Raw genomic sequence first — 21,640 nt, forward strand, 5'->3', positions numbered from 1 at the left:
CCAAGAAAGGGCTATGCAGAGCCTGCATGAAACGACTGTACCTGTGGTTGAGAAGTCAGCAGAGAGGTGAAACGGGAACAGCTCGTCCCTGGATGGGCTTCTGGCACAGTCAGGGTGCAGTACACCTCAGCCTAACACCACAGGAGACCTTTTCTCTGCTGCTCCTGCACTACTCTTGCTCTTTGTAAAGCCAGATTCAGCTTCTAGTGCCCTACAGCCCATTAACCTTGAGTTTTAGATTTCTATGAATTTGATGAGCGAGGAGGAGATGGAGGAAACGTTCTCCCTTTAAGTATGGAGGGAAGTACTGTACTGTGATGCTCGTCATTACCCACGCCCATAACTGACTGCCTCGCAAGCCCTGGCTGAACTAGGCCCTCTCCCCCGGCCTCCCCTGGCAGCGCTCCGCATCCAGAGGCTGTGACACCCCCGGGGGCAGGAGCAGCATCAACTGTCCCACTGACAGACACGCGCTGCCTGACCCTGCAGTACCTCCTTTCATACTCTCGGGATGCCAAAGGATCCCTTTGTAACCACCTCTATAATTGAATTATACATTCTTTGAAGAAGAACGTCAATGTTTCACCACTAGTACCTTGTAATTTTATCAGCCCTTTTCACAGGTTTCTTCTCTGAAACTTCTAAACTACAGCCCAGCCCCTCAACAGCAGGAACAGCCAGAGACACCCCAACCTCGGTAAGGTGGGCTGCAGTGTTCACATTACCTGATCAACATTAGCAGCCTTAAGTGCCTTCATGGGTGTGAGATTACTTTGAAAGTTTCAAGAAACTTTTCCATATAACCCTAGACATTTCCCCTAGAATCTTCCCCCAGACTAGTAGTACTGCTTAGTTTTCTGTACAAAATACTTTTTTTTTTTTTTTAATCTAACAACCGAGTGGTTTCCAGGTTCAACCCAGCATTACTTACGTGATATAACGCTGTCAATGTACTGTGGTAAATAAGGAGCCCAGGCATCAATGGTTTCCTTCCGACCCGCCTGCTCGATTCTCCTCAGTTCCGCTAGCAGTAGGGCCTGGGCAGCTTCTCTTACCTGCAAAGCCAGCAGGAACGTCACACCAACTCAAATATTAAATATTGAGCAGGATGTTTTCAGCATCGTTTAGCATATTACAGAAGACTGAACAATGAAAGCAGATGAAAATATACATAAAAAGCTTTCCCAAAGTTTAAAAAAACCCCCAAACCCTCTGGGATTTTACACCAACAAATACAAAATATTATCTTGTATTATTTGTCCTCCATTAATACCACCTGTTCCATCAGAAGAATTCATAAACACACACTCATAAATACATTATTTTTGGTCTAAAAGCTTTAACACACAAGGAAGCGATTTGATCAAGGTAAAATAAAAAACTGTGGACAAATGGAATATAAATATGCTGACACCTAAGGATATCCATTAACCGGACTTCGGTTGCTTACAAATTTTAATGAGTTTCAAAGTAATCACCCTCTCAGGAGACCATCTCGCAGCGTATCCTATATCCCAAAAGAACAGGCAATCAGGTAGCAAAACCCCAAATTCCCAGTTAAGTTCCAGGACCGCCGAGGACCTCCAGCCTCCCAGCCAGCTCCGTCCCTCTCCCTGCCCACTGGGAAAGCTGCACAGTCAACAATTTTTTTGCCACAGCAGCACAGGTGTAGCGTTAAGGCCCACTAGTCATTTATCAAACAGCTGGGTGACAAACCATTTACTGGCCTCGGTATACATGCTCCAAAAAAATAAGGCAACTCAGCATTCTCTTGAAAAATAGAGGGCAGGGGTTTTTTTAATCCTAATAAGATTCTTAATGGAATCATGAAAGTTTTTAATCCAATAATTTCTTTAAAAAGATGTGTACAGCATCCAGAACGTAAAAACCCCATATATATATCTATAGACATGATCCCCCATATATATATATTTAGACATGATCAATTTTTCAACATTCTGACATTCTGACAGGTTAACTGGAAAATTAACTTACTGAATCTGAAATAAAAACTGCAGGAACTTGTGTCAGAAAAGAACAATACTTTTTTTTTTTTTTTTTTTTTATACTAAGGAAAAACATGATCAGTAAAAGATAAAATAAGCCCCCAAAACCCTGGCAGTACAGAATTATTACAGAAGTCACCTCCAAGCATCGATCCTGCCACCTGCGAGCCAGCATCTCCAGAAGAGGAGGTCGGAATTTATCCAGCCCCAGCAGGTCGGGGAGCATGACACAGTGCATAGCAGCGAGCTGGCTCCACCCTGGTAAAACATCACAACAGCGAGATTAACATCATAAACACGGAAGCAATTTTAAGTTCCAAATGTCACCAAGTCAGTTTTGACATTGGCTGCTGGCCTGGTACACAGCAGATCTTCAGGAGAAGGTGGGACAAAGAGGGAGAGAGAAAAAAAAAAAAAGGAACCAATTTTGCAGCAGAACAACAGAATTGTTTTGTCTGCAGTGGGAATCTGGGGCTCACCCCATCACGGGCTGCACCCCGCCTTTTACTGATCCCAGCTGAGCTCTGGGCACGTGCTTTCCAGAGCGGGCAGGCAGGAGCCTCCCAGGCAGGAATCACCCCAAACACAAGCAAGGGGCAAACGAGGCAGCAGCAGGAGATTGCCTCAAATCGGTCCTGATTAAACACAAACATCCCTCTTCTTCCCCAGCCCCTCTCAAAAAGACTCCAGGATCTAGCTGCATGCTGGGCTTTTAAACTTGCAGCCTTAAGAATATACTCAGCACACATACCAAATACAAAAGAAATCCCTCAAAGTATTACGGCCAATTTTTTTGCTAAAGCGTAGGCCGTGGTTCTGAGCTCAAGATTTAGAAGCCCTCTTAGAACCGTAATTAACATTACCTATGGTATTCCACGGCTTACGTGCACTCAACTACAGAAAACTCAGCGCATGAACTGCCTCTAGAAAGATTACAAAGAATTTGCTGTCCCGTTTTAAAAGTTATGCAAATACATACAAGCACACGTATGTCTATCCTTATCTTTCCACCTAAACTTTGTTGCAACACACTTACCTCAAGTGCATTCGTACTACAAACCTGCAATACTGTGTAGTTAAAACCAGACAAGATAAGCAGAGCAAGCTCAGACAACACAGCTTGTAAAAACGCTCTTGAAATATTCTATATGCAAAAGAACTCTTCTACTGCTGTGATCTACACTGACTTGGGAAACTGGAGAAATACTTGAGGGTGAGCATATAGATCTGTATTTTTAGATTGTCAGTAATACTGAGCATTAAAAACTAAATATTTTAGCTAATAAAGCTCTTCATGCTGCTATAATAAATTTTCCTTAAAGAAAAATGTATTAAAAAGAGGAATTCCCAATTTGAGAGCACTGTTTCTCCTACTTGAGATGCATGAAAGCTGGAATTTATAGCTTAGTAATAAGGGCATAAAAACTCTGATTTAAAGCAACTTGCTGGCTGCGATACAAGGGGGTTTTCTTTGGTTGGTTTTGGTACCAGTCTTTTAGGCAGAGAGAGGTTCTTCAAAATGTGGATAAATATTTATTAGGAAAAATAAATCTTCCCCAACACAAAAGCCAAATAGTTTAAATAAACACTTGAGTTTTTGTAAACACCACGGATAAAGTTTAAACAACACAGAACTGGTTTAGTTTGTTTTAAAAGGAGCATTAAATTTGCAGTCCTCCCGTGTGTAAGGGGGAGCCCGGAGGGCTGGCACTGGCTGGCAGGGGAGCAGAAGGCCCGTCCCACGCTCAGCCCCAGGGCTCCAGTCGGGGCTGGCCCCCCGCACCCCCAGCGGGGACAGGACACAGCCCCACAGGGAACACAACAGTAGGTCCAAGACACACAAACTAGATCTGCTCACCCTCTACCAAGCATTAATGGCAAAGTATGCAAAAACCCCCCTTACTGCGTCTCTTTTTGGCACAGAAAAATTCCTACACAGATCAAATTAAAGTCACGTCGTAACAATGATAAGGGACATTAGTTGAAAGTAAAAGACAAATAGAAAAGTGAGGAAAGAATACCTTCATTGACTAAGAAACAGGTATGTAAAGGAGGAGCAGTGTCAGAGCCAGAGTGACCAGCTTCAGTGCTAGAAGAAACAGCAGGAGCAACTTGCAGAGGAAAGAAGAAGAAATAAAGAGAAAAAAAAAAAAGAGGAAAGTGAGAAGAGCAGCTTCTGAAAAACAGATTAGTATCACTGAGGAATGAAAAACAAAACTAGAGGAAACTGTGATAATATTAAACTTAAAAAAAATTCTAGGTTTTACGAGAAGTGCAATGCCAGGGAGAGGAAGACATGCAACTGCAGAGAAACACAGATACACTAACAGAAACCTGCACGCTTTGAAAAGACAAAAGTACCTGTAAACCAAGTGGTTACAAACGTGTCTCCAGCTAGCGAGATCTGGTTTGACAGCACGGTTGACTACAAACCTTAAACTCAGGAGTTTCACTGCTGCTTTTTGTGCCTTTCCCATTTTTAGATTTGGAATTTGCACTAGTCATTAATAACCCCAGAAATAACCCCTTTTAGACCTGGGCTGTCCCATCTGTCACTCTCAAACGGGACACAATGTATTGCTGGTGGGTAGTTTTCATACAGATTCACTTTAAACCCGTCCTCATTCAAGTAATTTTAAACCTACAGCAAAAAAAGGACCAAGAATCTCAAGCAGAAGCATACAAAGCTACAGGCAAGCAAATACAGAAGAGCGCAGCTCAAGCGCGTGGCTCAAAGCAGAATCCGGCATGTTGATTTTGTGAATGGCAGCATTTCTTGGTGCAAATGTCATTTCACAGCAGTTCTACACACTACGCTTCCACTAATGCTTCAGGACTTAATATTATCACATGAAAAGATGGGCAGCCCTTATGGCATACACATGCTACAACCCGGGGTCAAGGTGGGGCTTTAGAGGTCACTGTCTGACACGTCCTTCCTATAGAGAAATTACCATATGTCATGCACAAGCATCTTCAAATTAATCCCCCTCTCTTATTCCGTTGCAGAACAACAATGGGTTCAAGCTCCTGAACCGATTAAGCATTGTCTTCTGAATGCTCTGTTTGCTTTTCCCGCAGTGAGCTTCTCCTGCCACCGTGGGACATCTGCAGCAAAACCGATTTTCCCGTCCTTTCCACACAAACGCACCGCGGCGGCACGCGCGCCGCAACGGCACGACTGGAGGAAATCGCTCCAGGACAGCCAAGCCTGCCTTCAGGAGACGGTGTTGTCAAAAAAGCTCTTTATTTTGGTGAAGGGATTGCCTGTAAAAACGCAAACGCGGCCCGTACTGGAGCCACAGCCTTACTCCGCCGTTCCTCTTCCGCCTGGTTCTGGCGGAGCTGTTTGCTCCCTTCCCACGATCACTCACGGAGGCAGCTGCCCGTGCCACAGTGCAGCAAGTGCATCTCTAACAGCAGCACTAGAAATTTCTGAGTGGCCACGTACTGCAAGCAGTGCACGACGGGATGTAAAGGTAAGCCCTGAGGAAATTCAGACCGAGGAGTACTGCTTACACCCATTTTGCCCCAAGAGCAGCAAGACATGCCAGCAGACACCAAAAACGTCCATTTAGGAACAGGAGCAGTTTTCTGTATTTTTGACAGTGCACAGCATTTCATTTTTATCAATTGTTTCTCATCAATATTTCCAGGGGGTAACTAAAGCATGCCTATCCCCCAAATTAGCAAAGCTATCTCAAAAGAAAAATCACATAGCTGTCAGTCAGGAAGGATAACCCATAATGGAACCTATCTCTAAAACCAAACCACAGTGATAAATATGTTTGGGTTTTTTTCTGTAATAAATAAGTTTTGTGATAAATATGTTTTTTCCTCACGGTGAATTTGCCAGATAGATAGACACCATCTCAGAAACCCTGACCTTTCAAACAATTATCTTTCAAAGAGGAAGAGTAAATGGCTGTAAAAAAAACAAACCCAAAGAAGCCTCACATGTTGACACAAGAGTCCTGATTTTTATTTCTGCTTTTTGTTACTGATCATTACTTCTCTATTTATGTAGCACCCTTGATCATGAAAAAAGCTATCACTCCTGAAATTGATTTTCCCTTTCCAACCACAGATGATAGTAAAATATTTATATTTAGGAAAAGAATAAACAGACACAAATGTTGCTGGTGGGCAAGTTTCCTCCTCAGATACAAACACGCCCTTTTTTTGCACGAGTAAAGGAAATCACACAGTTGATGCACTTGTGCTCAATGCTGTGCTTACTAGCTCTCTAATACAAGAGCAGCTGTGCAGTTTAAAGATGTATTTAAAGATGTGCATATGTCTAATGCACATCAGGATTGTACAGTTTGGTGAATACCACAACGACAGGGTATTTGTATTCTGCAAAATGCAATCCTTGTACAAACTCTACTTTTCTCTGTATTCAAACAGCTTGAAAAGACAGTTGTAATAGATAAAAGTTAAAAAGATAATTTCAATTTTGAACGGAAACTTCAAATAAATCCTGAAGGACATCTGCTTTACAGATTAAACCCCTCCAAATGAACACGTTGTGGAAAAAGAGAGACAAACCTCTCCTCTTGTGCCCCGGAGGCAGCCGGGCTCACACGCACCCAGCTCTCACCACAGTCCCCTTGCTCCTCGCTCCTGAGCTCGAGGCACAGTTGGCCACATCACGGTGCTTTTACATTTACTTTATTTGTAGCATTAAGAGCAGCAGCTGCTTTGCCCCATCAAACAGGAGCTCGAACTCCAAGGGGGAGGAAGGTGCCTCCTCCACCTCTCCAGTCCCAGCAGGGCTGTTCCCGAGAGCTCCTGCTGTCCGGAGGAAGCTCTAGGGGGAAAAATTCACCACTAATCTTGCGTACGCCCTTCGCTTACACCAGAGGCTGTTCCACTTTCTGCACCTGGCCGTTACACCCAGAAAAAAACTGAACCAACGCAGGCTACTGAGGGATCCTTCGGTACCATCCACCACCATCTTCCATAACTGCAGCGGTGGTAGAAGCAGCGATAAAATAATTTCTTCCTCCTTTGTAAAAAGGAGAGGAAATGCCTACGCACTACTTAGGAGTATTTACCTTTATGCTTTAGTTTGTAACATACATAAACATTCTTGTATTAGGCTGTATAGCACTTAGCTATAGCTTTTAAACCTCTTACTATCACCTCAACACCAGAATGTTTGGCAGCACCTAAAATACACAAAAATTGTCAGGGAATGGCTTCGTGAAAGCATCAGCATCTTATATTGATTCTTAAAAAGGTCTTAGTCATTAAAATTTTCATCTAGAACATGACACTACATTTCCCTCCCATGTAGAAGCCAGCAATATTTTTATCACTTGATAGCAAGGTGATAACATCAGTGTCAAGAGCTGAAATGACATATCAAATTGTTCCAAAGCAAGTGATTTTTTTTACCTTGCTTAATTTGTCCTTGGGCTGCATGACTTGAAATCGAAGGGGGTGTCTTCACTTTTGACATCTCAGGAGTGCCTGGCCTAGGTGGCCTAAAGACAAAATATACACGAAGGGGGAGAAGAGGATATGGGAAGAGATGGCAAACAGAAAAAAAAAAAAAAAGACAGATTGTTCGTTAAGGATACCGTGACTAACAAACTGAAAAGCAACTCTATAAAAAACAGTCGACTGGACAGAAAAACCTGTATCTCATTCACAGTTCCTAGGAAAGGTTCTTTTTTGGTGATAAAAGGTTCACCTGTATGTTTTGATTTATTTAAAGCTTGACCTACCCTTTATAAAAACTCTTTAAAAACAAGACCTACGGGCGCATACACTCGTACAAGTCCATGTTCTACTAGTGGTGTAAGTCACATAACTCCATTCAAAGCAGTAAGAGTTCTCCTGGTGTAAAAAATATTACATTCAGGAAAGAGGAACTACACACAGCTCCATCTAGACACCAAAGGTTTTCACAGCCATTTCATACATCAAACCCCACGGTAAGACGAAACAAACCAAAGTGCTGTATTAAAACAGAGACTGACAGCAAGCTCTCACCACTTCAAGGGACTTATCTGCCGTACCTCGTCGGCCCTTTTTTCATGTGGTCTCCAATGAAAGTTGCGTTGGTCATGCTCATCAGCGTGTTGGCCAAGGAGATGACGGAGAGGAGGTGCTGAGTGGTGACAGCACGTGACACACCGTATGTCCCCTTCCCGAGCCCTTCCGTGATGGACATTTTCCTTCCCAACTCCACACCATCGTGGGACGGTTTGCCCACGGGCTGATTGTAGCCAGGAAGCATCAGGGACATGTGGCCTCCCCTAGAGAGGAGGCCGAAGGACACCGAACAGTGTGGCTTAAGCATCCCAAGACGATCAAGGCAAAGCTCATCTAGAACAGAATTCAGGCCCCAGGCATGAAGACAGGACATAAAAAGCTTTGCTGTATCCATGGTGAGATTATATTCTAATAGAGTTAATGGTTTAGATTTGCTAGAGCGATACTCTGGGTCACCGTCTTCTCTCCTCTGTCTTATCGATTCTTCATCCTCATCATCGTCATCGAGAAGATGCTCTTTTATATTCTCTTTGATTGTTTCCTTGACCTGCTGGAAGAGGACGGCTGCTCGTTTACCAGTCAAAAAGGAGCCTCCTTTGTCAGACCCACCGGAGGCTTTCTGTAAATTCTCCGGAGAGATGAGAGCAGTGTTGGGTCGGGATGCCTCCTCGGTCAGCAGCTGAATTATCAGGGCTTCTACGTCGAAGAAGAGCACGTGTACATCTGGATCTGTTAGGTTAGTCTTTATAGCTTGAACCATCAGGGAGTTATGGGAATATTTGGGTAAATTCCCCTGGAAAAAAAAAAAAAAAAAAAAGTAATCCAACTGAAATGTCAATTTTTAAAACATTTTTCACAAAACTAATTCACAGATTTAGGAAGCTGTGGATGATCAAAGTTTGAAAACTCACACGGGTATAAAACATGCCATGATAAACGTATGAGAACATCAGTGAAGAATTTTACAGCACTTCTCACAACATCAGGCATGTCAGACTGGGGATCAAGTGGTACACCCCTAAAATATGGAAGTTTCTCTTCCAGAAGTTTCAGAAAAATAGAGCGCTCTAAGAAAGAATTTCACATTTCTTTCTCATGAATTCTAAATGATAATAGTTATACTCCAAGGAATAATAAAATGTCAATATTTTGTTATTAGAACACATTAAATATTTCATATTTAATTACTAAGTATGGCTTCAGTTTATGCCACTGAAAAATAAGCTACTAATAAATTTGTCCAGGTATGCATTTAGTGTGTCACTTGTTCACTCCACTGCTTAAGTCCATGTTCTTCCTCCTTCCCTTCCTCACAAGGAAGAAAAAAACAACTCACCACAGAGAAACTAAAATACTGTGGGATAAAAGGTGAAAAAAGTTAAAGCAAGACAGTCAAGGCTCTTACAGCTTTGCTCATCTCTAACTCACAGCCTTAACATTAACTTTGAGGCTGGTAGCCTCTCCAATTTCCATTCTCTGGGGTCTTTTTTAAACCACAAAAGCACATTTTACAGCAGGATAGTTAGTTAGAAATTATCAAGGCTTGCAGCTTTTATGTATACACTGTACATATATTTACAAATAGGTGTATGCGCATATACAAATAGACACAGACTATACAAATAACTCACCTACGCTCTATATATCCTGCAAAAGTTTGAACGTGCTGTATAAACAGACAGATTCAGAGCCCTGTTCTCTGGACATCCTTCCTTCTCTGACAGAGGCAATGCACACACCTCCCAAAGCCTTAAACACCCCGGCTCACGGCACGGGGTCACCACTGGAAATCTGCTGAGCTGTAAAACGACATTATTTCTACCGACACCCAGTAGCTTGCATTTTTCAATCCTTTTCATTCTACTTCTGAACACTAACACATGTATTTATCACTAGGAATCCCAGCGACAGATGTGTATTCTAGTTAACATCTTACAGTTGGGAAACTGGACGTGCATACGTACCATTTATTTTCTCTCAAGGACTTTTTTCAAGACAGTAAGCACTTCGAGTCCTACAACTACTTGGCTGCTTTCAGTTTTGTACAAATGTCACAGCACTTGTTTGAAAACTGAAGTAGTTTTTATATATTCCTTTTCCATTATAGCTGTAAAGACCGATTGGTCTCTCCCAAAGCATGCTGCTTTTTCTGCAGCTATTCATTACTGTATATCCTTGAAGAGCGCAAGATTGCTTTTCACAGTAAAAAAACCTTTCCTCTGAAAAACTGCCCTTTCCAAAGTTTTACATCAGCTTTATGTTTGGGAACCGATCAGTCCCAGGGAGGTTAGGTAGCCTGACTGCCATTGAGAGCAGCTGCTGATCCAGCTGCAGCTTCTTCACAATTCCCTTCTCACTGCCACTTCGGAGTAACTCAGGAGTAACCTTTCCCCTTGATGGGCTCGCAGCAAGAGGCTCAGGGGGAAAAAAAAACAGAGTAAGAAACCACTCCTGTAATCCTGTCTAAACAGAATATGCACAAAGGGCGTTTCTCTAAAGCAACCCCCTGCGTTAGTCTGATTTGTTATGGTAATCTTCAATTTCTACCACAGTAGATACTTCAATTTGCAGACTCTTAATTTAAGGCTGCTAATATTTCGCTTTGTCAGAATGAATCCCCATGTAGATTTTACTGCGTGGTGTTGCAGTGGAGGAGAGCAAGTACAGTCCCTGGTTTGCTTGCTCAACACACTCGTTCTTGCTTGCACTCACAGGATGATGCTCAAGAAATGCACCTACATGTTTTACATTAGTCCAACGCACTCATTTTGTAACAAGCCAGATACAAAAGCACACACGCACACACAAAACGTACAAAAGCCTCTCCAACAACGAAACACAGACCTGGCAAAACCTTCGATACCATCTGCTGTTCCACAAGAATCAGATCATTTTTAATTTCTGTCTTCCCTCAAGTTAAAATCCATTTCACTTATGTAACAAGGTGAAGGCACTTGCCAGAAGGAAAATTCACATTTGGTCAGAGGGATGATGAAAGAAAAATTAAACAGAGCCCACCCTCCTCACTCCCTGCTCTTAGGTTTCTTGGGCCCAAGGTGATCAGCCCTGCAGCACACAGGCACGTGCTGCTCCTTGCCCCGGGGTCAGCTCGGAGAATGAACCCACGGAGATGGGCCACGAGAAGCAAATAGTGGATAACTTACATCCGAACAGAAATAATTCAATGTCAATAAATATTGTTCTAGAACGCACTGATTTAGTCACGTTCCTTACTTATTTAAAAAAAAAATCCAGGTATTTTCTCAGAATGTAATATAGATAACTTATTAAACGGTCTCTGGTACTGGTCCCAATGGTAAAATTAAAAGCATCGCTATAACCCAAATATCCGAGGACTAACGACCGCTGACCTGAGGTGCAGGAGCCGTTTTGCACTCCCAGCCCGGGGGCAGCCCCCCAAGGGGGGGTGGTGGAAGGAAGGTCCTTCCCCGGGACGGGCGCTGGGTGCCCGCGGGCAGAGCGGTGCTGCGCTCTGCTGGCCACTGCCCGCCGCCGGCCAAAGCCAGAGGAAGCCAACGGCCAGAACACGGGCCGTCCGCTCTGGGTTCGGGTCCGAGGGACCGAGCACATTCAACACCCGTCTGCTCCCACAGGGCTTTCTGAGGAAAAAAACGTGTGCTGAGCAGTAGAGTCGTGGAATCCCTGCCAGGAGCGAGGGAAAGCGGGTCACAACGAGAGGGCAGGCTGGTGGCCCTCTCGCCCAGCCCCTGCCCAAAGCAGGAGCCACCACAGGCGGTTGCTCAGGGCGAGCAAAGCCTCTCACACCCTCCCCTAATACCCAACTCGAAGGATACTCTTCTCAGTCTCCTTCAAGGCAATTTTGCACTGCCTTCTATTAATCTTTAACAGAGAGATAAAAATTTAAAAGTCAGGGCTCATGCTCCTTCTGTGACAAAGTTCACAGAACCCTCACAAGATCAGCACTCGCCTCCTCTCTGTATCTGGCCCAAACAAAACCACACGATGCCCAAGGGGAAGCTCTTCCTTCCTACTCCGCTCAAGGATCTGCACTGCCACGCCACTGAGGCCAGCAGTTAACCTCCCACCCACAGTTAAGCCTATCTCTAAAATTCCCCCCTTTGCTTTTTTGCTCCATCCCTACCATCTCCGCAACGTGATGCTGTTTGCTGCCTGCCGGTCTTCACAATGGGCAGTCCAAATACCAGGCTGGGTAATAATTAGGCATTAAAATTAACAGGATACTCAGAACTAGCTCTTGCACCATTCTATCCTCCACACTGAAGTTCCTTAAATTTTTTTACACTGTACTAGCTTTTCTTGGGATACATGCCATATTGTACTCTATTTGCTCTTCAGAATAATAAAATTAATGCTAAAATGTAAAAATTAACTCTTTATACAATTTACAATCCCAGTTTTTTCTTATTGCAAGATAGCAATGCGGAAGGGAGCTCATTACTAGTTGTTAAAAAAGGAACTTCCCCACACCTCAAAGTATTTAAGGTGCTTCCAGTTTGTGTGATAATAACCAGGACAGAGAAAAATCCTCCCCTGACAGCAGAGGCCAACGTGCAGGCTCCCTCTAACCCTGAGCCACTCTTACCATCGTGGTATTACCAGAGGTCTGCTTGCCAGAGGTCGCCACAGGAGCGTTTCCTTGTAGCTCAGGTTGGTGAGCAGCCTGCTGTTGTGCCCAGGAACAGCCCTAGAAGCTCTGTCTTTAATTCTGTGTCTAAAGGAACACACACGTGAACATGCCGTGCTCCCTCTCTCCCCAGACATACAGCGCTCAGGAGGGACTTAATGAGCACCTCTACTACAGACAGCTGCAGTCCAATCCATCAACTGAATCAGAAAACATGATTTTAAAAGTCCTTAAACATTAAGCATCAAAATATTTAGGAATCAACTAACCTTCTACCATTAAACACTTAAAGTCTTTCACAAACCATAATTAATTGTCAGCATTTAAGTTACTTTGGCTCCATTTATATCTATTTGTACATACATTTCAGTAATACTTTTTCTGAACTGTCCCACAGCAACAATTACCAAAATAAAAATCAAGCCCTAGCTCCACCTTTAGCAAGATCTGCAGGAACGTATCAAGGGGGGAAGAGGGGAAAAACCCAGATCCACCCCGACTCCGTTCCCCCGAGCTACTGCCAAATGAAAAGGGGAGGCTCGCTGCTGACAAGTTCCTTGTCTACACATCAAGGCTACAAGTTAACAGAAAGCAGACAATCGAGCAAATAGTCCAGATTCTAGGAAACGCCGCTAAATCCAGATTTTAAATCAACTCCACCTGAAGAAACCCTCCACCAACAGCAGAATGCCCACTGAGGTGGGAGGCAGCATCGTCAACAGCAACATAACGTGGGGAACAACGTCCAGAGAGAGATGGAAGGGGTTGTGTTGGCTGATGTTAAAAATGTGTTACTACCTATCTAGAGAGGGATTTATTTGGTGCATGACTGAACTTAGAGAAGGCAAGAGGGAAAGCAGTGCACAGTTAGACAGTGAAGAGGAAGTTTAAAGGCTCCAGCAAGGAAAAGCACTACCACTGAAAGCACAAAATAGAAAAAATCTCAGTGGAATTTTTTTTGTTAAGATGTCACTCTACATAAGAGCACCTGCATTGAAAACTGCACAATGAGGCTGAAGAAGGCCGATACTTTCTGTTCAAGGGAAGTGAACTCCCAGGACTGACCCAAGGCTGGGGAAAGCTGGTTTAGGTTTTTCTATCAGAATTTCAGAGAACCTTTCAGTTACAACGAAGGCTTCCCATATTTTACTCAGTTATTTACAGAAACAAATGTTTTGGGTCCTGCATTAAAACAGAGCAAGTGAAAGGCAGCTTACCTTGTCAGAGGCTTCGGAAGCGAGCAGGTTGGTGGCCAGAGTCTGCAGTTTCTGGTGGGCCACGTTTTTCAGCGCAGCCAGACTGCGCCTGGTCATGGCCTGCTTCAGGTTGACAGCGGGGTGGCTGAGGGAGTCCACGGCCGCCGGGACCGCCTCGTCGCAGGCGTTCAGGATCTCCACCGCCGTTATCCCCATCACGCACCGGTCCAGCGCCCCTGCCAGCGTTTTCAAAAGCAGGACTTTAGCAGAAACAATTCAGAATGTCCAAAACAGCACGAGCACAGCAACGGGCGAAAATAATTTAACGCTGCAGGATGCAACGCATAAAACTTTTTGTTGTGGTAACAGCTACTGTTAGAACTGATACTCCTATGGGGATGGAGTTTTCTTAAGTTTCCACAAAGCTGAAGTATGTAAGGAAAAAACACACCAACAAAAATCAAGACAAGCTTAAACCACCCACCACGTGATTCTGTCCCGACAGAACCGTGGTGCCAGCAGCTGCTCAGCACGCTTAGAGGAAGGCTGTTTGCAAATCGTTTTGCATTCCCTCTCCCACCCCACTACCTGTGTGCATTAAGTTTTCCCTGATGGATCTCAGGTTCCTCTTTGCTTCCTACGGCTTCAGTAAAAAATAATTCTCATCTAGTTTATACAGTAAAATAATATTCAGGCATTATTGCAAGTTTGTGGTTCTTCTTCCTGACGTGAGCTAAGGAGTTAGAAGGTAATTACACAGGACATGTATCTTGATGCATTTTTTCCCCTCACTTTCTCCCAAATATCACAAAATTTTCTACAAGTCTGTTTTTATTTTATGCCTTCTTGACCATTCCATTAAGGCTCAGTTTTAGTTTCTTTTAAAATGTTAGTCCCTTTTAAAAAAAAACCAAAACCAAACAACAAAACAAACCTAACAACAAAACAACACAAAACCCCTGACAAACACTTCCTTGACTCTGCAGATGAGGAAGCTGTTGCAGATTCCAGGTGCTGCCCTCCCACACCAAGCTCTCAAGCAAATTGCCAAGGAAGCACAGCCACTAACGAACTGTGAGGACACTACGTGTGCAGCCGCTCTAACTGTCTCTCTAAAGATACCTAGGAAAACATTTAAGGGAACGATAGTCGCAGCAAGCTATGCTTCCCCAAATCTAAATTAGTTATGTCAAATACTAAAAATATGTGTTTAACAAAAGCTTATATAGTCTACAAACTTTGGGAACACGTGGAATGCTACATTTCCAAATACAGATGTGCAAAAAAACCACCGACCTTTAACTCTTCTCTCGGATGCAACTTATACAGGAGTATAACCAAATATATGTATTTAAAAAATTGTTCAATCAATGTCTTTGAGCTTAACCTTACCGGTATCCATTTGCCAGACGTACACAGACCCGTCGGAACACCCCACCACCAGATAGTCATCCGAAGGCCTCCATTTTATTACTTGAATAGGGAAGAGGTGACGGGATGCCAGCATGATGCACTTTTTCTCCCGCAGACTCAGAAGACCTACGGAGTGATCACTGGCCACAGAGCAAATACAGTGCTGGACCCTTGCCTAATAAAAGAAAAAAAAAAAAAAAAGGAAAAGGAAGAAAAGAAATCTTAATCAGAATGCAGAGGATTTGCATTTAATAATCTCTTCTTCACTGGACTAAGCATGGTGATGAACAAGCTATTTTATAACCAAAAATCAGGCACATCAGTCTATGGCTGAACTCACTGAGGTCACTAGAAACAGAACTGCACTGGCAGAAATTCTCCGGAATCCCACCTCTTGCACATCATAAAGAGCAAACAGGTCCCAGAACCTGTCTTGTTGAGCAAAAAAAGAGCAGCCCCAGTTTTCAAGTCAATCATTGTCATTTTGTTCATTAAGTTCTACCTACTCATCCAAGTTACAACAGACAAAATTGCCTTTAAAACCCGTGGGCTAACGTGGGGAACACTGGCTTATCGCATTTCCAACCACCGTCAGGGCAGAGACTGCTTCCATGTCGTCCTCTCCCACTGTTCCTGGTGGGTATCGTAAAACACCAAGCCCTTCCTAGCTAGCTGGGTTTTTATATCCACCTTTTCCTCTATTTCTAATCACCTACGTAGCTAAAACATGATGCGAACAGAACCAAGATCAACAGAAGAATTAAGCCCTTTTTAAGCATGTGCAAGAGTTACACACCGGGTGAGTGGTACCTCTTCAGCATTTCATGTTACAGTCACATTCCTCAAGGAGGATTGGAGGAGCTCTACCATTTATGGAAAGTGTGAGACAGGTTATCAGACGTATTATGTAAAACTTACGCTACAGTTTTCTGGTGGAACTAGAAGCTGTGTAATTTCTCCACCATGTACACAGAAGATATGTTTCATCTCTCCAGAAAATATATCCCATATGATGACTGAGAAATCCACACCACCTGAGATCAAATACCTTTGATCGTAACGAGAAGAAACCTGATGAGGATACAGTAAACATGTAATTTTGTTTCGATGGCCTCGGAGAGTCCGGTGAGGTGGCCAACCTGGGAAATTGGGTAAGGGGTGAAAGGGGGAAAAGGAAAAAAAGAGACAGAAAAAAATATAATTCAATTCAACGGAACAGTTAACAATCCAAAACACTGTTTTTGATAAAGAAAAATACAGACACACTGCAATTTTTGACAGAAGTTCTTACAGAATTAACCATGTCTTTTTTTTAAATGTTCATAATTTTTTTTACTGGACAAGGACTGAATAATTCCTTTTGTCTTGCTGTACAATCTCACTTTAAAGTAATTAAGCTGTCTTAAAACAGCCCTTCCGCCCCAAAAATACCAGAAAAATAAATCTAAAAGGCCAAAGTTAAGAAAAAATAAATTCCCTTCCCCAAACATGAATTTTTCCAAAGTTATAGACAAAATGGACCCAGTAAATTAAATACCAGAATTGAGTATTTTGTGCAACACCTGCAAGACGTCGTGGAACTTCCCTCCTCTACGTGATCAGACTTCCTAGCAAGCACAGCAAACCTTACACAGAATACACAGGTACTTCTGGATTTTTATGAGGGTACAAATCACCAGCATTTATTTGTGGAATAATGCATCAATTTCGAGGCAATCCAACTTCATGTTAAGAAAAAAAAAATTTTTTTTCTATGAAGTTATATAAAATAGAACAGTTACATAAAGGAAACAGTTCAAGCAACAGCCTGGTGTGTAACTGTCAAGCTCATAGCTGTATTTACAGAAAAATATTTACATGTCTTATGCAGCACTTAAAAATCAAAACCTAAATACTTGTTCTGCAACTGTGATCACAAATGTATAAACCCAACATTATCTGGAACCCAAATATCCAACAGCAGGCCAAGGTTTAACCCTCAGCTAAGGCCACAAAGTCAGAGAGGAGCTGTCGGATGTGCTGTTTCCCCAAGGAGATCCCCCCACGCATCTTTGCTACTCGTCTCAAAAACCCCGGAGAAATATCCCAGGTTTCCTGGTGAAGGGAGCCCCAAACTGATGCAAACCAACCACAGTTCATTTATGATTTAGGCTTCTCATTGCACAACAGAAGCTCAGAATCGTTAAGAACGTGGTTACATGATTCCTGCCTGTAGAACGACTTGACGCTCACTCGGTGAGACTATTTCTTACTTCAGTCTAGCTCGTAAGTGACAGGCACCCGCTAACCCAGCCGGGCTTTTCCAAGGCTTAGCTGCATACCTCTCCTGAGCATGTGCTCCCCTTGCAGCAGCTGAACGATAGCCGTTTGTGTGGCTGGCACAATGACAATGCTCCCGTCCTCGCGGCCACAGACCAAACGCCCGTGGGCGGGGATGTACACGCTGGCCGTGACTTTAAGTGGCTCGTTGATGTTTGGTATTAGGCTTAGTTGGTCTATAATCCCAGCAGGGCGAGGAGTAAGTTTATCGAAAGCTTCCTGGAGGGATATTGAAGTGGTTGTTTGCAGTCCTGTTTCAAAAGAGAAGGAGGAAGGGGTGAGGCAGGAGGTGTATTAAAAAAAAAAGTGAACAGAAAGTAGGAATGGTTTTCTGAGACAACTTCATCTCACAACCATCTGAACAATGTAAAAGCTACATACTGGAGATTAATTTACTACAGTGGAAACAACACTGCTGGACTTGATCTTAAAGGTCATTTCCAGCCTAAGTGATGCCATGATTCTAATTTACGTGAGAACTGGAGCTGTATATGGTTTGAGCTCCAAGAGCAAGTTACACAGGCAGACAGCAACGACCACAGCTAGTAACCAGAAAAAAAAAGCAGTTAACACCTGAAAAATATTCAGAGTAAATTAAGATTTTTATCATATATGAAAAAAAAAATAAAAATCACTATAACTCTTAGAAGAAGCTAACAATTCAAAAAACCACCTCATGGGTTTGTAGGAAAAGCAGCAGTGCTTTAACCAGCAACAAACACGCAAGAAAAAAAAAAAAAAAGAGATGCCCACTAAAAGACTTGGCAACAGGAGCGTTCATTAGAAATACCTTTAGCACTGTCTTGTTGTTCAAGAGTATCAGGCACACTCCAAATACAGAGTCTCCCCGAAGAGTCTCCCTGGATTAACAGCTTATAGGAAGACTCCCTGTGTCCATAGAAGAATCGAGTAACCGGAGGACATATGAGTAGCTGTTAGAAAGAATAAATTAACAACTTCAGCACACACACAAGCCACGTAGCACCCTCAAAATTTACTTTCCCCACAATCCACTGTATCTTTTAAAAGCAGGATAAAAACTAGCTACTGTATGCTTTATCTTTCTTAGAGGAGAAAGAATACGTACAGCAATACGAATGGTTAGTTACAAAACAAGTCACAGGTTTACGGGAGAGGAAAAAAAGATTTTTATGTATATTTGGGTTTGTTCTAAAGATATTCATACTGAGAATATTTTTTATATGTGTGTATTTTAAAGCTGTTAACATTCTAACCGCAGTGACGAGCTGAAGTTACACTACTCAGTAAGGGACATGGTCCACAACAGAAGCAAAAAACCTGTAGTGTTGATTTACAACATAAAGAGGAAAAAAAAAAAAAAATCAAGTATATAAATGCTTCAGTGTCCAAATTTAATCTGGCAACAGATTAAATGGTCAAGATAAAAAAAGCAGAATCCCTACAACAGTTTTGTAATAAAAGCATTTGTAAGTCAGTTCCTTACACCTAGCAGTATAGGTGTAAGTACCAGCTACACCATGCAGCAACCTTAGATATATTAGAGCAGATACAGCTCACAGCACAATATAAAAACAAAGTACAGCTCAGAGAGAACTCTGGCCTATAAAACTGGAATTTCTTTACAAGGATTTAAGCTTTCAAATTCCAAGTCTCGATTCTAAAAGCTCTTGCTCAGTTATTGCCTAATCATCACACACATCACGACTTGGCTTCTAATTCCCCTGGCGCTGGTGAATAATAAACTGTTAGCATATAGGAACTAAAGATTCACTTGACCAGAGACTAATCTCTGCATTTATCTGAAAACCAACAAGAACTAAACGAAACAGCAGGGATACTGCATCTGCTCTCTTCCTAAGTGTCTACTTTCTCTAGGAAAACAAGAAATCCTGAAGGTCTACTTTGAAAGAGGAGGATTGTTCATGACGTAGTACGCTTCAACTCTCTAAAAGAGAAATGCAGTCTTTAAGAGAAACACCCTCCAAAATTTTACCTGTTTATCTGCTCTGTCCAACACACTGTACAATAAAGGCGGAATTAAATTTTCTACTGCTTTCCCCACATCTCTGCGAAATGAATCACTAGCTGGTAGACAGCTGGGTTTAAGAACAAAGAGAAAAGAATAAAATAATATTAGAGAGGCATTACTACATTCCTAGCTGACTAAATAATACTAAGAAAAAAGGAACCCCCACGCCCATAAACGTGACATTTTTCAGTTGTTAATACAGTGTACAGATCATTACTCTAATTTTAATGTACAGGGTATGCTTTGTCAATTTATGGCTGAAAATGTGTCCAGCTCAGTTCCCCAATATGTTCAGAACTGGAGGAAAAAAGAATGAAGGAAGCCTGGCTTTAGGTTTGCTTTGGAGTTCAACACATTTGGCCTCAGACCCAGGAGCAAAACACAGCAAAGCCCAGGACTCCTCCAGCAGATCACCAGAACAATCTGCTCACACCCTTATGCTCTGATCACGTCAGAGTGAGACATTCTCATGCGATTTGTGAGAATATTCAAGGATCTCTAAGATAAAACTGTCTCTCTATCCAGGACAGAGATGTTTGCATGTCATGAAGATGTCAGATGAAAACTAGTGAAGTTCTTTTATTCTACTTTTGTTATTCTGCATTTATTTAATCTTTTTGATACCTAGTGCACAAACTCAGCTGCTGGTGCCTTCCCTTAGTGTGCTGAAAGAGCATTCTGTTACAGTAACACAATCATCGTTTACATTCTACTCCAAAATCTTATTTCTTCCTTATTTGGACCTTGTTAGGAAAAAAATTATATTTTATTTTAATTTATGGCACTTGTTCAACAGCAACATGCACCTCTTCCCATCACACAGCTCCATTTGGAAGCCAAAAGGAGTCAGTGTAATATCAGAAAATAGTGAAGCAATCCTGGCTGAGGCAATCTGAATTATTAAGCATCACTTCAACATGATACGTTTAGGGAACACACTTTAAAATATGCTCACGCAATACTACTTTCTGCAGCACCCCTATGATTTTGTAACAAAATAAAAGCCAAAAATATTCAATGTTGTTTCAAAGTTTCTCATGTTTTTATCTCAAAAAAAATTATCAAGAAACAGAGTATTTCATTGTTGACCACCTGGCTGGTAATTTATATATGAAACTTTGTCCATCTTCCGTCCATACAATCACTTTATCAGCTGACACAAAGTCCCCGCCCGTCCAGGTCTGATTGTTTTCACCAGGGACTGAACATAAGAGGGAATAATCTCCAGCATCAAAAACCTGAAAAGAAACAGAAAAGTCTGTTGTTAACCCACGACAGATTAAAACGCCCAGACAGCAGCTAATTCCACTTTCAGTACAGACACATTAAAAGGACTTAGAGTATCTTGATCTGAATTTCTTACTGGCAGTTTAATTAAATGAGCTTCTCGAGTGAAAAGCAGGCAGTGGTGCTCAGCTCGCTTGCCTTACCCTCCAGTATCTGGAGCACACTACCAGCAAGGACCGCTGGGTAAACCCACAGAAGGAAATGCTTTGACAGTTCTGACAATAAATAGGTTTTGACTCCTCTTCAAATACTGGTGTTGTATCCTAAAAAAACAAAACCAACATTAAATTAAGTGCATTTTAGTTAAAATTATCAATCTGAAACTAAATAGAGCCATATTAGTTCTGTAATATTAAACATCTTCAAAAAAGGCATTTCTTGATGGTTTTAAATTCGCTCGAGTCATGAGCTTGCCAATGTTTCTGTAAATTTTAACTTTTTAAATAACACATTTTATTTTGATACTCCTGTAGGTATACGGTATCCCGACTTCCCTGTGATAAAGTCTGCAGACTCGTCTGCAAGGGCAGCCACTTCCACTGGTTCCACATGGCTCTTCACTCCCATAAAAAACAACCTCACTGAGAGAGCAGAGAAACTCTGGGCAGCCAGGCAGTGAAGGCAGGAGTGGGGACTCAGATGTCCTAGATCACAGCTCCTTACTCTGCTACAGATCTCTGTGGCAAGACAGAGAGATTCAGATTCCCTGAAATATTATTTCCTCATCTTCAGGATGGGGAGTAAGCATTCTGTCCTACACAGAAAGCATTTAAGC

At 42.4% G+C, this 21,640-nt stretch overlaps 1 protein-coding gene across 4 annotated transcripts in view; it reads right to left on the minus strand.

The window, feature by feature from the left end:
• Positions 1-21,640, minus strand: part of WDR7 (WD repeat domain 7) — a 130,682-nt gene that overhangs the window by 87,399 nt on the left and 21,643 nt on the right. For 3 of the 4 annotated variants that reach the window (XM_074931476.1, XM_074931474.1, XM_074931472.1), the window contains exons 7-19: positions 21,009-21,128; positions 20,671-20,816; positions 19,543-19,645; positions 18,358-18,499; positions 17,570-17,818; positions 16,167-16,387; positions 15,228-15,423; positions 13,857-14,071; positions 8,036-8,805; positions 7,410-7,498; positions 4,028-4,117; positions 2,146-2,264; positions 932-1,055 (exon numbers count right to left, since the gene is read on the minus strand). In XM_074931476.1, coding sequence (XP_074787577.1) covers positions 932-1,055; positions 2,146-2,264; positions 4,028-4,117; positions 7,410-7,498; positions 8,036-8,805; positions 13,857-14,071; positions 15,228-15,423; positions 16,167-16,387; positions 17,570-17,818; positions 18,358-18,499; positions 19,543-19,645; positions 20,671-20,816; positions 21,009-21,128 — 2,584 coding nt within the window. The remainder of the gene's footprint in view (positions 1-931; positions 1,056-2,145; positions 2,265-4,027; positions 4,118-7,409; positions 7,499-8,035; positions 8,806-13,856; positions 14,072-15,227; positions 15,424-16,166; positions 16,388-17,569; positions 17,819-18,357; positions 18,500-19,542; positions 19,646-20,670; positions 20,817-21,008; positions 21,129-21,640) is intronic. The other variant, XM_074931473.1, reaches the window with a different exon arrangement.

This window comes from Athene noctua, chromosome Z (assembly GCF_965140245.1).
Source record: "Athene noctua chromosome Z, bAthNoc1.hap1.1, whole genome shotgun sequence".
Classification (NCBI taxonomy): Eukaryota; Metazoa; Chordata; class Aves; order Strigiformes; family Strigidae; genus Athene; species Athene noctua.